The 14,020-nt window shown below is 38.2% G+C and overlaps 1 protein-coding gene across 6 annotated transcripts in view; it reads right to left on the reverse strand.

Annotated features, from left to right (window-relative positions):
* Positions 1 to 14,020, reverse strand: part of LOC112617290 (periphilin-1) — a 220,306-nt gene that overhangs the window by 73,196 nt on the left and 133,090 nt on the right. For all 6 annotated transcript variants that reach the window (XM_025374039.1, XM_025374042.1, XM_025374043.1 and 3 more), the window contains one exon: positions 1,113 to 1,324. In XM_025374039.1, the coding sequence (XP_025229824.1) occupies positions 1,113 to 1,324 (212 nt within the window). The remainder of the gene's footprint in view (positions 1 to 1,112; positions 1,325 to 14,020) is intronic.

The following is a 14,020-nucleotide window of genomic DNA, read 5'->3' on the forward strand; positions in this document are numbered from 1 at the left end:
TCTGCACCTTGGCTCATAATTCCTTCTAACTAGAAGACGCTTCTTTACTTGTAGAAATCTGAAATAAGGCTGAGCCCAATGTCATCTCCTTTATGACATGTTCTTACATCCCCAGAGTGTAAATTAATTTTTCTCACCTTGACATGCTCATGTCAACTCATTTATGACATACCAATTATTGTATCAGTTATATTTTATATATATTAACATACTGATAAAGTTGACATTAGCTGGTGAGAAATATAAACATATATTCTAGTTCTTTAGTGACAGGGACGTCATTGTTTAACACTAACACAGTGCCTTGCATACAGAAGGCACAAGAAAATGTTTTGTGAACAAGTTCCACCGCAGGCTGCAAAGATAAGAATGTTTTCTCTAGAAAAGTAGTTTTGTCATTGATTTATTCAAACACATACTAACAACTCAGCCAGCATGACAAGCTAAGATTGTACAGAATACCATGTAGGTTCAGGCATGCCAAATTAAAAATAAAAATAAAAATAAAATAAAATTGGGGGTTGGAAAAGAGTAAGGGAGGTTTTCATTCTAAATTTCACAAGGCTGGCCGGAAGCAGTGGCTCCCGCCTGTAATCCCAGCACTTTGGGAGGCAGAGGTGGGCAGATCACGAGGTCAGGAGTTCGAGACCAGCCTGACCAACATGGTAAAACCCCATCTCTACTAAAAACACAAAAATTAGCCGGGCGTGGTGGCGCACGCCTGTAATCCCAGCTACTCAGGAGGCTGGGGCAGGAGAATCACTTGAACCCGGGAGGCGGAGGCTGCAGTGAGACAAGATAATGCCACTGCACTCCAGCATGGGAGATAGAGCAAGACCCCGGAAAAAAAAAAAAAAAAAAAAAAAGTCCTCTTTTACATGCTGAAGAAATTAAAGGCAAAGTGTCATACAGAATGCCACTTCAAATAGTTTGAAAAAAATGTGTGTGTATGGTGTTTGTTATACTATTCTATCATCTTTTCTGTAAGTCTGAAATTTTTCAAAATAAAAAGTTTAAAAAATAAATCTCTTACACCTATAAGGAAATCTGATTCAGTACATTCTCATCAGAGGAGACTGTGAGAGGAAAAAATGAAGTCTTAAAATACATACTTCTATGTTGAGACTGATGGAAAGAGTATGATTTGCTCCTTTCTGGAGAGTAGCTTCTGCTACTGACACTGGAACCAGATCTGCTGTGTGGAGAATCCTTTCGGCCAACAGGTGATTCTCTGAAAAAAGTATTGTCCCTTTTATGAGGAGACCGCTCTCTTGCATAATGGGAAGAGTAGAAACTTTTTCTTCTAAAGCCATCTCTCATTTCCCTTTGGAAAAAAAAAAAAAAAAACGTAGAATAAGTTAATTACACTCTATACCCTATATATATATAAAAGCACAATGGCAAAAGCTCTGATTATAAGCTACTCTTTAAATTGTACTCTTGGTTCTCTTTTTCTATCACTACCTAACTGCTGAAGTGAGCTAACAAAATGAAACAGTATCAGTGAAATATGATTTAGAATGTACCCTTTTTCAGTTTGGAATAGAACCAGGTGGCTAAGTGCAAAACTTAACTTTATTTTAGGCAAGCACAAATTCTAAAATGTAAAAAAAAACCTGTCATATAGTTTCCATTTCTCTTTGCCATTAACAATATACCACACAGCTACCATATTCTCAAAAACGCTTAGAAACGCCAACGATTTCCCAAGTAAGACACTTCATGGCCAGTTACCCCCTTCTAAGTATAGAAACTACTGGTTTTCAAGGGATATGCAATTTTGCCCACCCACCCCCAGGACAATGTGGCATTGTCTACAGGTATCTTTGATTATCATAATGGGTGAGGGGAGTTCCATTGATGGGTAGGGACCAGGACTGCTGCTAATTTCCTACAGTGCCCAGGACATGCCCCTGACACTATACACCAAAAAACTCTTCAGTCCAAAATGTGAATAATGCCAACACCGAGAAACCCTGCTATATACCTATTAAATTCTTGTTCTCTGAGTTTGCATCCTCAGTACATAGATTGTTGCCCATCTCTAAATAACTACTTTTTATAAATCACCTCTACTTTTATAAATTAAATTTTTTTTATTGAGAAATACAATCAACTCAAAGCACCAAGTAAGCCCTAGTAGTAAAACCTTATAAAGCAAAACCATTTTAAAATGTCAAACCAAAATTACTAAATGAAACCATCATCAACTAAGCCTCTATTAAAAGAACACTTAAGAGTCAAACAGGTTTTAATCCATGATTTAACAAATGTACTGCAACATTAAAGATATTAAATTTCAGACAGAAGAGTGCTAAGAGGCAAACCAATAGCATGCAATTTCAAGTGCTTGGAAAATCGTTTCAGCATCTTGATTGGCATTCTATAGGATATAAATAGGCTGTTGTCCTAAAGTTCATTTGAACACTAGCTGATTAATACCCCAAATATATTGTCCCTTCAGACACAAGTAAGTTTCCCTGGGAAAAAGCAGAAAATAGCTTAAATTCATTTATGGTAAATGAACTGGTATAGAACACTAATACTGAAATAGAGCATTAAGGAATTCTAGCACTAGAATTCCTTGGTCACTAAAACTACAAGGGACACACCAACAGCACTGGTTAACCAGAGTGGTGACATGGTTGCTATTAAACAAAAAGCTTTTGGAAATTGTGTGAGGTGCTGGGACCCAATGGTGAGCCAAATGTACACAGTCCCTGCCACCACAGAACTCTCAGGATAACAGGAGAGGCTGACATTAGACAAATATACATAAAACATGTGAATGCAGTCAAGAATGGATGTAGAGAGACTAACAAGGAACCTAACTTAGTCCAGGCAAGAGACAGTGGTAGCTTAGATGGGACAGGAGCAGGCGAGGGGTCACAAATTTTACATGTACAAGAATATACCCTCTAGACTTAATGGGATGTAGTTAATGTTTTTACTAATGAAGTGTGAAAGATAGGATGCCAAGCTGATTCCCATAATTTTGGTATGATAGATTAATGAAATTAGAAAAATAAATTTGAGAAATGAGGATGCAGGTGGGAGGTCCAGATTTTGATGGGAGCATGTTATGTTTAAGATGTTTGTGCAATATCTAGGTGAGCAACTAAAGATAGTAGTCTAAACCTCAGAGCAAGTTTTTGGCTGTCAATATAAATTTGTAAATAGGCAGTACCTTAAAGCCTGGTGCAGATGAAAGCAAAGGAAAAAAGGATAGCAGGCCTAGAACGTGGGGCTAAAAAACTCTACCATGAAGAGAGAAATGGGATATTGAAGATTGAGAGAACAGCCAGAGAAACATTAGAAAGGAGAATGCATTTATCATGGAAGCCAAGGAAAGAGTATACCAACAAGGAAAATAAAGGTTTCCTACATTGAAGTTAAGTGACTCTTATTGGTAACTTGCTTACAGGATAGAGAAGAGTAGGCCCACATTCAGAGGAAAGATTGCCTACCTTCCTCTAATGAAGAGACAAAATGTTGAACTACAGTTTCCGAATCTGACACCAGATGGCAGTAAAATCACAGCAGTTCAGAGCTATCAGTGGCCTGAGGTGGCAGGATACACTTGGGGGATGTTAAGTGTCAAATGTTAATAGCTCAGAATAGAATAATATCTCTTCTCCCCTTCACATCAATCCTTCTCCTACTCCCCACCAATTTAGGTAAAAACATCACAACAGGCCTCAATTTTCATAAGTATCCTTTTTGATAAAGTGGTAACATTAGCCACTTTTTCAGATGTGTGTGTATGTATTACATAATGTATATAGTGTCCACTATATGAACAGCACTATGGGGAATTACTCTTGCTTTGAAGAAGCTAAGTATATTGGGAAGGATGGTAGGGTGAGAGGGGGTGAGAACCAAATGTTTAAGAAGGCTGTTACTTTGTACCAAATGTTTAAGAAGGCTGATCAGAAAACTGATCCCGGTCTTAAGGAAATATGAGATTTAGATTAATATTATCTAACAGAAATATAGCCAAGCCACAGAAGTAGTAGTCATATCTAAAGTAAAGAGAAACAAGTCAAATTAATTTTAGCATTTTATTTTACTTAACCCAATATATCCAAAGTATTACCAACATGTAATTTAAAAATTTGGTAAGCTATTTTACATTCTCTTTTTCAGCCTAAATATTAAAAATCCAGTGTGCATTTTATGCTTACAGAATATTTCAGTTTAACCTGACGATATTTCAAGTACTCAAAAGGTACATGCAGTTAGTGGCTCCCATAATGGACAGCATAGATTTAGATGGTGGGAAAAGTATCACAAACTTTAGAAAAAGCAGTAACAGATTAAAGTACTATGTGAACAAGAACTGAAGTAGTTAGAATAGTGAGACCTTAAAAAAGCAGTGAGTGAAAAGCAAAGGCAGAAAACGTTTAAAAGAAAAATGACAGTATCAAATATAGCAAGTCTGGGGGAGACTATGCATTTAAGACCTAGGAGTTGGCCAGGTACAGTGGCTCATGCTTACAATCCCAGAACTTTGGGAGGCAGAGGTGGGAGGACTGCTTGAGCCCAGGAGTGTAAGACCAGCATGGGCAACACAGAGAAGCCTGTCTCTACAAAAAATTAAAAAATAGCTGACCGAGGTTGCACCCACTGGTACTCCCAGCTATTCAGGGGGCTGAGGTGGGAGGATCACTTGAGCCCAGGAGAGACTGCCGTGAGCCATGATCGTGCCACTGCACTCCAGTGTGTGTGACAGAGCAAGACTCTGTCTCAAAAACAAAACAAAACAAAACAAAACACAACACACCAGGGTGGGCGCGGTGGCTCATACCTGTAATCCCAGCACTTTGGGAGGCCGAGGCGGGGTGGATCACTTGAGGGCAGGAGTTCCAGACCAGCCTGGCCAACATGCTGAAACCCCATCTCTAGTAAAACTACAAAAATTAGCTGGGCGTAGTGGTGTGTGCCTGTAATCCCAGCTACCTGGGAGGCTGAGTCAGGAGAACTGCTTGAATCTAGGAGACAGATTGCACTCCAGCCTAGGCAACAGAGTGAGACCCTGTCTCAAAACAAAACAAAACCACCTAGAAATCATTTGATCTGTCAGTCCAAGAGTCCAGTAAAATTTTGGAAACCAAAGCAGACTGCAAGAAATTAAGATATAGCTAGTGAAGAAGTTAAAAGCCGTAACTTTTCTTCCAAAACAGGCTGAAGGAGGGAAGATGGGAGGGAATGATATTTTGAGGAAATATTACTGAAGGCTGATAGAAAAAAGTCAATTCACTATAGAAGGGGAAACTACTAACCCAAGACACAAAAATGTTAATGGTAAAGGAGCCAAAAGTCAACTGGAAAAAGTGAGACAAAGGGACTAAGTAGAAGAGAAGAATATGAAAAGAGTAAATAGAAAAACTCTTATTTCAAGAAAATAAAATACGACAGAGTTCTCATCAGAAGGCCTTTGTCTCAGTAATTACAGAAGTCATCAAAAAAGTAAAGAAAGAAAGAATGTGAATGGAGGCTTTAGGCAGATTAGAAAGTTTTACTGATCCTCTGGGGCAAAGTATTAATTAGAGCAATCCTTCTCAAAATGTACCTCCACAGACCTACCTGCCTCAGCATTTGCAGGAAAGGTGATAGAAATGCAAATTCATGGGGGCATCAACCCTCACCAGGTGAATTAGAATCTCTAGGGGTGTGACCCAGGCTTCTGGATAAGGTTTTCCAGGTGATTCCTATGCACACGAAACGTTAAAAAGGACTGAATTCTTCACTAGCATGTAAGAGTTATATATAAGTGAATTGTTCAGAAGTCAGAAAGCAGAAATTCAGAGTTCATGATAAAGGCAAAACAATTCCCAGTGATAAAAGTAGGGCCTGACCATGCCTGTGGATATATAAAGTTGAAAAATACAAGAAAGAACTCGAGTTAAAGGTGGCATTAAATCAGGATACAGAGGCAGACTGGATAGAGAAGACTGTGAGCCAGAAATTGTAATCATCAAGGAAGAAGGAATGGACTGCTGGAAATTCATCAGAGAATACAGTAAGATACGGTGGTGTAAATGAGGAAGTTCAAAGATGATGTGGAAAAAGAGGCCTAGAGAAAGTAATGAGGAAGAAGAAATATGCCCGAACTCATCTCAAGAATCAAGGAATTAGAAGGCAAGTAAGTTGGGGGAAAAGTTAAAAATCTCATTCCATTCCTTAAGAACTGGATGACCCTGACCAAGTTATTTAATTTCCCTATGCTTTAGTATCCTCAACTATAAAGTGGTGATAATAATACCTACTTCACAGAGTTGATGTGAGGAATAAACAAAATAATATATGTAAAAAATTTAGAACAGAGCCTGGCATACAGCACTCAAAAGATGTTAGTTATGTCTATTTACCCTAGTACCCTGGTATAATTTCCATTAAACCAGTAAAAGGTTTGCAGCAAGAAAGCGCCAGGCATGCCAATACAACTGCTGTATTGATAGCTGCATGTCATTCAGGAAAGCAAAACTATGGAATCTTGCATGTCTGTAAGAGTTTAAAACTAAGCCATAATAAAGCTTCTAGAAAAAGACTTCAGCATGACTTTCCAGGGAACTTACTTTACAGAGGATGAAATGCCAAGAACTTCAGTGAAAGAGTCTTTATGCAGATAAAACATACAAAGTAAAGTAGGCAAGAATGCAGCTCACTAAACTAGGGATCAGAAAATGTTTGCTCTTTCAAAAGTCAAATAATATTTTAGGCACTGTGGCTATATGGTCTCCCAACACATCTTCTCAACATTCCTCTGACAGACAATAGCAGCCACTGATAACATACAAACAAATAGACATGGCTGTGTTCCAATATAATTTTAATTACAAAAACAGACAGCTGACCAGATTTGGCCTGTGGGTTGTAATTTGTCAACCTCTAATCTAAATAATTATGCACTTCCTGAAAGTTTTCAAGCACAATTTATTAAAGAAGAAAGAGGCTACCTACAGCTTCATATTTCCCACAGATTATCAAGAAAGGTATGGAGTTTTTCACCCCATCTTTTACCAATATCTTAAAATTTTTGTGCTTTAAAAGTTTAATTGTATTTTGGAAAGAAAAAATAATTAAATAATGATAGAAATGTTTTGGCTGGTTCATATTTTGTTTTCTACCAGAGATCTGACGAAAAGCCTTTCTTAAAATATGTTGCATAGAACACTAATCCACAAAATATTAGTATTTCCCATTCTACTACAAAACATAAAAGGGGGTTCTGTGAGTAAATAACTTTGAGAAACACATTTACTTAGAGTTCCACATCTCAGATTACTCCTTAATGGCAGATACAGATTCAACAGTTAATTCATCTACTTATATATGGCCTTTTGACCTTAATATAATTAACCTCTCTGAGCTTCATTTTCCTAACCTCTCCAGACACAGCAATTCTGACATGAATGGTATCTATATTACAATTTTAGGTTTTAGTCTTTTCATCATCAGTTATCTCATTTTTAACCTTACATGAATACATGGACTCTCAAGCTTTAAAATATTTTATATAACTGAGACAATATGGGAAGGACAGCAATCACGTATCATGATAAATTCAGGTGAATTGAAAAGTTAAATGTTTGGATGGAAAAGACAGAAGAAAAAGACCCCGCCACCCACCCAAAACAACTGTTTTAAAAAAAAAAAAAAATTTAAGTATACAGGAAGAGCCATTTTGTATCAAAATACCAAGTATAAACTATATACAGAAAGGCCTCTAAGGTGAAAATTAGAACTAGATTGAAAGCAAATTTCCAATTAAAAGAGAAAGTTTCAACATCAATGCCAGTCTTAAATATTAATATTTAATGATTTATTTTTGGCTGGGCACAGCGCTCACACATGTAATCCTACCACTTTGGGAGGCCGAGGCGGGACGGATCACTTGAGGTCAGGAGTTCGATACCAGCCTGGCCAACATGGTGAAACCCTGTGTCTACTAAAAATACAAAAATTAGCCAGGCATGGTGGTGCACGCCTGTAGTCCCAGCTGGTTGGAAGGCTGAGGCAGGAGAATCGCTTGAACCCAGGAGGCGGAGGTTACAGTGAGCCAAGATCGTGCCACTGTACTCCAGCCTGGGGTGACAGAGCGAGACTCTGTTTCAAAAACGTAATAATCATAATAATAATAACTTACTTTCAATCTTTTAATGAATGCTAGCAAAACCACTAAGAATAAGATGAACACACTAATAAAAAATAGACAAAGGATATGAAGATAATTCAATGGAAGATAGACAAAAAAATCGCCTCACTAAATATTAATATTTAAGATAACAAAGTTAAAATAAGTTTTCTCTATTAAATAGGCAAATGATCTCCTCTAACCAGTTACTGTGCCAAAGAATTAGATCTAGGAAAGGGTTTTGTTTGAATATAAGGTAAGACATAAGGTTGCTTAGTTTGACCTTTCCATGGTGCCTTAATTTAAAAAAAGAAAGGAAACTAAGACTTTGATTTTTCATTTTTACTTGATTTATCATAAATTGTGTTTTTATACTAGGGGATAAAAATTTAACAGAAATAGGACTCAACTGCTTTGTAAAACTAACATCATGTGCACTAGTACCTAAGAGTATTTACAGAGTACCCACCATTATTCATAGTAGCTGTGTATGAGCCTCTGTGCCTCTGTTAGTGTTGGAAGGAAAATTAAACAGTAATAAACATCGAGATGCCCTTCTCATTTATGGATTAGTGGAATTCTTTTATAATCTCTCCTTTTTTCCCTCAGAGATAGAAACTCTCATGGTTGACATTTGAAGCCTAGTGCAAACTATGTTCAGCAGTTAATTGTGATGACAAGAATGAGAAGGAATTAAAAGTATTCTGCAACATCTTGTGAAGTAGGCCTAGAAAAAGCCAGATATTTACAGACATGAATATACAGATGTGTACAGAGAGAGAAAAAAACTTGTTAATGAAGATAAGAAAGGTGTTCTAACAGTCAGAAAAGTATAATATTTGCAGTCCTATCTAATATTTTCTGTGTGGACCCTAGAAGTTTAACCCTCATTTATGGGCCAGAGTAGTATTTCCCCTTTTAGGACCATTAAATCCCTAGCGATTTCTAGCCAAACCCAAGTGTTGCATATTATTCATGACAAAGCTTAAGTAGACACTTAATCTTTAAAAATATTCACTCAGCCTTCAGGAAAGTTCTAAAACCTGTGTTCAAAATGCCAACTCACTGGGGCACGGTGGCTCAGGCCTGTGATTCCAGCACTTTGGGAGGCTGAGGCAGGCAAATTGCTTGAGCCTAGGAGTTACAGACCAGCCTGAGCAACACAGGGAAACCCTGTCTCCAAAAAAAAAAAAGAAGAAGAAAAGAAAGCCCGGGCGCAGCAGCTCACGCCTATAATCCCAGCACTTCGGGAGCCGAGGAGGGCAGATCACCTGAGTTCAGGAGTTCAAGACCAGCCTGGCCAACATGGTGAAACCCCGTCTCTACTAAAAATACAAAAATAAGCTAGGTGTGGTGGTGTGCGCCTGTAATCCCAGCTACTCAGGAGGCTGAGGCTGGAGAATCGCTTGAACCTGGGAGGTGAAAGCTGCCGTGAGCCGAGATCGCACCACTGCATTCCAGCCTGGGCGACAGACTAAGACTCTGTCACAAAAAAAAAAAAGTGTCTGGTACTAGCGGTTAGCTGTAAAACCATTCAGTATCAACTAGTATAATTTTCTTTGTGCAAGTATCATCTTGATTTTAAGAATTTTTTTTTTGTTGTTTTACCCATAACCCTGAAGCATGCCAAAAAGAGAAAGAGTATACTAAAGTCTGGACATATTTTTAATACTGTTCCATAAATCACCAGGTAAAAACTGCAAGTAAGACAAAGGTCCATTTACCATGCAGAGAAAACTTACAACAAAAGCCTTCCAACTATAGGTTTCTAGCTATGTTGAAAATGAAGGTATCAACATATATGATACAATGCATTCAATACAATGAATTTATACGGCAAATCAAAAAGGGCCTTTGAAGAAACACAAATAACAATACAACCAGGATTATGAGGCCTCCAAAAAACACACTTGACGAAACTGATGCTTTTTATTATCACAGAGTACACAGCCTGAGAGTTAGGACAGTGTCTTTGGCTACATTGCAAACACTTCAGCTATACTGCCTGGCATATAAAAGATGCAAAGTCATCAGGAGAATGGAGGAAGGGAAGAACTAAGGCAGTCTCTCAAAATGTGTTCCTTGAACCATGTGTGACTGCAGATTACTTTAGATGCTTTATTTGAAAAGCAGATTTTTGAAGCTCAGATTCTCCTGTTAATACACATCCCCAAGGTAACTCCAGCCCCTCACATCAGTCAAAACAGGTAAGAGGTGACAGAACCCTCAGTGTCAGCAGATATATGTTCACTGCTTATGAGTAAAATACAACAAAATGGGAGAAACGGATATAAGGGAAGGGAAGAATGCAGAGATGGAAAGCATTTACTTCTTATTCTGAACCTCATTTTTCTCTCCTTCCCACATCCAAATATGCACAAATATTCACATAAAATATTGGCTACTTCCTTTCCAGTCAATAGGGACTTCCAAAAAGAATTAAGATTTCAAGAATTATTTTGAGAAAGCAGCCTGGTAATTAGCAAGGCAAGCTTAAGAATAAGTGAAGTACAACCACAAATATCTTTTATTTTAAATGAAACGGAAAAGCACAGGCACTGTGACTTAAGCCAAGGAATTTTCCCCATCACTTCTTCTATCCTATCAAAAAATCAAACGTGTCTCTCTGCTTGAGTTCAGATTAGAAGTTTGGTGGTCAAGTTCAAAGCTCTTTCCACAAAATCACATGTTTACAGTTAAAAGTATTCTAGGAAAAGTAGAACAAACAAACCAAAAAAGTATTCTAGGCATAAGATACGGACTAAGAGATCTTCTAACTAGAACTTTTTTTGTTTTTTTAAGGCGAAGTCACCCTCTGTCACCCAGGCTAAGGTGCAACGGCACCATCTCAGCTCACTGCAACCTCCACCTCCCCAGTTCAAGCGATTCTCCCACCTCAGCTTCCCCAATAGCTGGGATTACAGGCACACGCCACCATGCCCAGCTAATTTTTGTATTTTTAGTAGAGACCAGGTTTCACCATCTTGGCCAGGCTGGTCTCGAACTCTCGATCTCAGGTGACCGCCCGCCTTGGCCTCCCAAAGTGCTGGAATTACAGGCGTGAGCCAGCCTAGAACATGTTCTTTAAGAACAGATATCTTATCTGTGTTATTCACAGTTTGATCTCTAATACCTAAAACAGTGCCTGCTCTTATAAAGGTAAGATACGCCTAAATTGCTAAACAAAAATACCAAAAAATGTAATGATTCAAAGACAAAAGAAGTCTATCTAACAACGACAAAAGAGTCTAGGCATCCCAGTAAGGTGAGAAACGGCCCCATGCAATTTTATCCAAGGATCTAGGGTGACCACTGTTCTATTATTTCAACATGTGGCTTCGAAGGTCACATGTTTGATATCATTCCACTCCAAGGCCTACCCTGCAACATAGAAGAGGTAGAATATGTGTGTAGAAGAATACATGTAGAGCTCCTATTCCATTCCACTGGAGCTAGGTTGGTTATGTGACCACGCCTGTCTGCAAGGATGGCTAGGAAATATAGTCTAATCATGTGCCCAGGAAGTGTGAAGAATAGGCAGCAGTCACTGCAAGCATTTCAATGAAAAAATGTGGGATTCTAGGTGAAGATGTCTAATAGGCAGTTGGACACAGAGATCTAGAGTTCAGAAGAAAAGCCAAAGCCAAAGATACAGATGTGTCAGTCATTAGAAAACAAAATACAGGTCAGTGTTTCTCAAAATTCCAGCCTCCAGACCATTTGCATCACAATCACCCTGTGGGTTTGTTAAAAATACAGATTCCAAGACTCCACTCACTGAATCAGAATCTCAAGATAAAGCCTCAACATCTTCATTTATAATGAGCTTCTAAGTGATTTTTATGGACACAAGTTTTAGAAACATAAGCAAAGGGAATTGCTACCATTGATATAGAGAGATAAAGTTACCATAGCTGAGAGAACATGGCCAAGAAAGTAATTGTTAACATGATCCTATGGTTTCTGGACTTTGTCACTTCGTGCTATTTGTTAGACCAGTAGTTCTCAAGTCTAGCTTCACATTAGAATCACCTGATGAGCAACCCCCTCTTTTTTATTATTTTACTCATTTATTTATTATTTTTTAAAAGACGGAGTCTCACTCTGTTGCCCAGGCTGGTCTCAAGCTCCTGGCCTTAGGCAATCCTCCCACCTGAGTCTTCTAAGTCGCTGGGATTCCAGGTGCAAGCCACCGTGCCTGGACTGATGAGCTTTTAAAAAATACTGATGCCCAGGCTTCACCCAAGACCAACTGAATGAGGTCTCCAAGTGCGAGACCCAGGCAGTAGCATTAAAAAAAAAAAAAAAAAAAAAAGTCTTCCACATAATTCAGAGATTTAGAGTACTGCCAAGATTGAGAACCACTGTATTAGTCAAACTATATTACAGGCTCTTCATTCCAGAATCTCAGATTGTTACCCTACCCCAGAGATTGCAAATTCTGGGGTAAAAACTCTGCTTCTAATTAGCTGTGAACAAAAAAAAATTGAGAGATTTCGCATTTTAAAAATCTGGATTTCTGACTTCTTTTGAAGCAGGCCATGCTGGGCTTACATACTCAAATAGAAAAGATCGGCTGATAACAAGAAGCAGCTGCTCCAATATGGCATTCATTTCCATTCCCTGCCTAGCTACTCTAACTCTATAAGTAATATAGGATAATAGGAGCATTATCACCACAGATAAATATGTGAGCTGTTTACCTGTAACCATTATAAGAACTTTATGTGTAGTGAACGTATTTGTGTACACAGTAATTTAAGTCCATCTTGTAAAAGCTTTCACATCCTCGGCCTCTTTATGAATCAACCCCTCTAACTTCTTCCTTTGAGACCTGGCATTTGAACACAAATACTATCTTTCATCAAGCTCTTGAGTAGTAAATACACATTGAGAACCCTACTTCAAAGGCCTGGGCTATATGAACCTCTAAATTCTCCATCTCCTAAGAAAACAGGGAGAAGCCCAAAAAATTCCTGATATAAGTTCATGCCACCCTACTGTACCCCACATTACCAACCTCCCAGTAACTTCCTCGAATTCCCTGAAGAAGTTAACACAATGGCACAGTCCACATTGTTACCACACATCCTACCCACACCGTGGATGACTTTCAAAATTCACATTATCTGTGCAATAATGTAGGTTCGTGTAGGTTGACCATCTCCTCTCTCTTCACAATTCCTTAGCCATATGTGTAAATCCTAAACTCTGCCATTCATTATCGGGTGTACTGCAGCTACATTTTTATTGCATTTTCACACTCTAATCACGATGTCTTATCCTTCGGTTTTTTTCACTCCTACAATAACTCCATCTCCACTTTACAAATGCCCTTAGTCTCCTATATTTTTGAGCAATCAATGAACCCCATTCTATTCATTGCCCTTTCAGCCTAAAGGGCAGTATTTGGATCACTCTATAAATACCAACAATTTTTCTGCCCTTGCAATTCTGATGTATCATCTTAGCCAATCCAAAGCCTGAATCAATTCCAAAATCTGTGATTTCCTCACAGATATCTACTTGGATTGCCATAAAGAGAAAAAAATCACACTAGAGAAAAATCACACAAACCAACAGGTTGGTCCCACTATAGCTTCATGGTCTCTAATTTCTACTGTGTTTTCAATTCTGCTGAGTATTTTATCATTGATGACCTCAATCTCCCAAAATATACTGTTTCAAAAGTTTCATTTTCCACCACAATCATAAAGGTGTTGCCCTGGGTTCTGACTTTATAGCTCATCCGTCTTGTCTAACTACATCTCATTGGATAATCTCAATTTTGAATGTAACTCCTCCCTTGAAACCATTCCTCCTATATATGGCAATATATACTGTACACACAATAAATAAAAAATACAGATATTTCTCTATGCC

The sequence above is a fragment of the Theropithecus gelada genome, unplaced genomic scaffold, assembly GCF_003255815.1.
Source record: "Theropithecus gelada isolate Dixy unplaced genomic scaffold, Tgel_1.0 HiC_scaffold_15989, whole genome shotgun sequence".
NCBI lineage: Eukaryota > Metazoa > Chordata > Mammalia > Primates > Cercopithecidae > Theropithecus > Theropithecus gelada.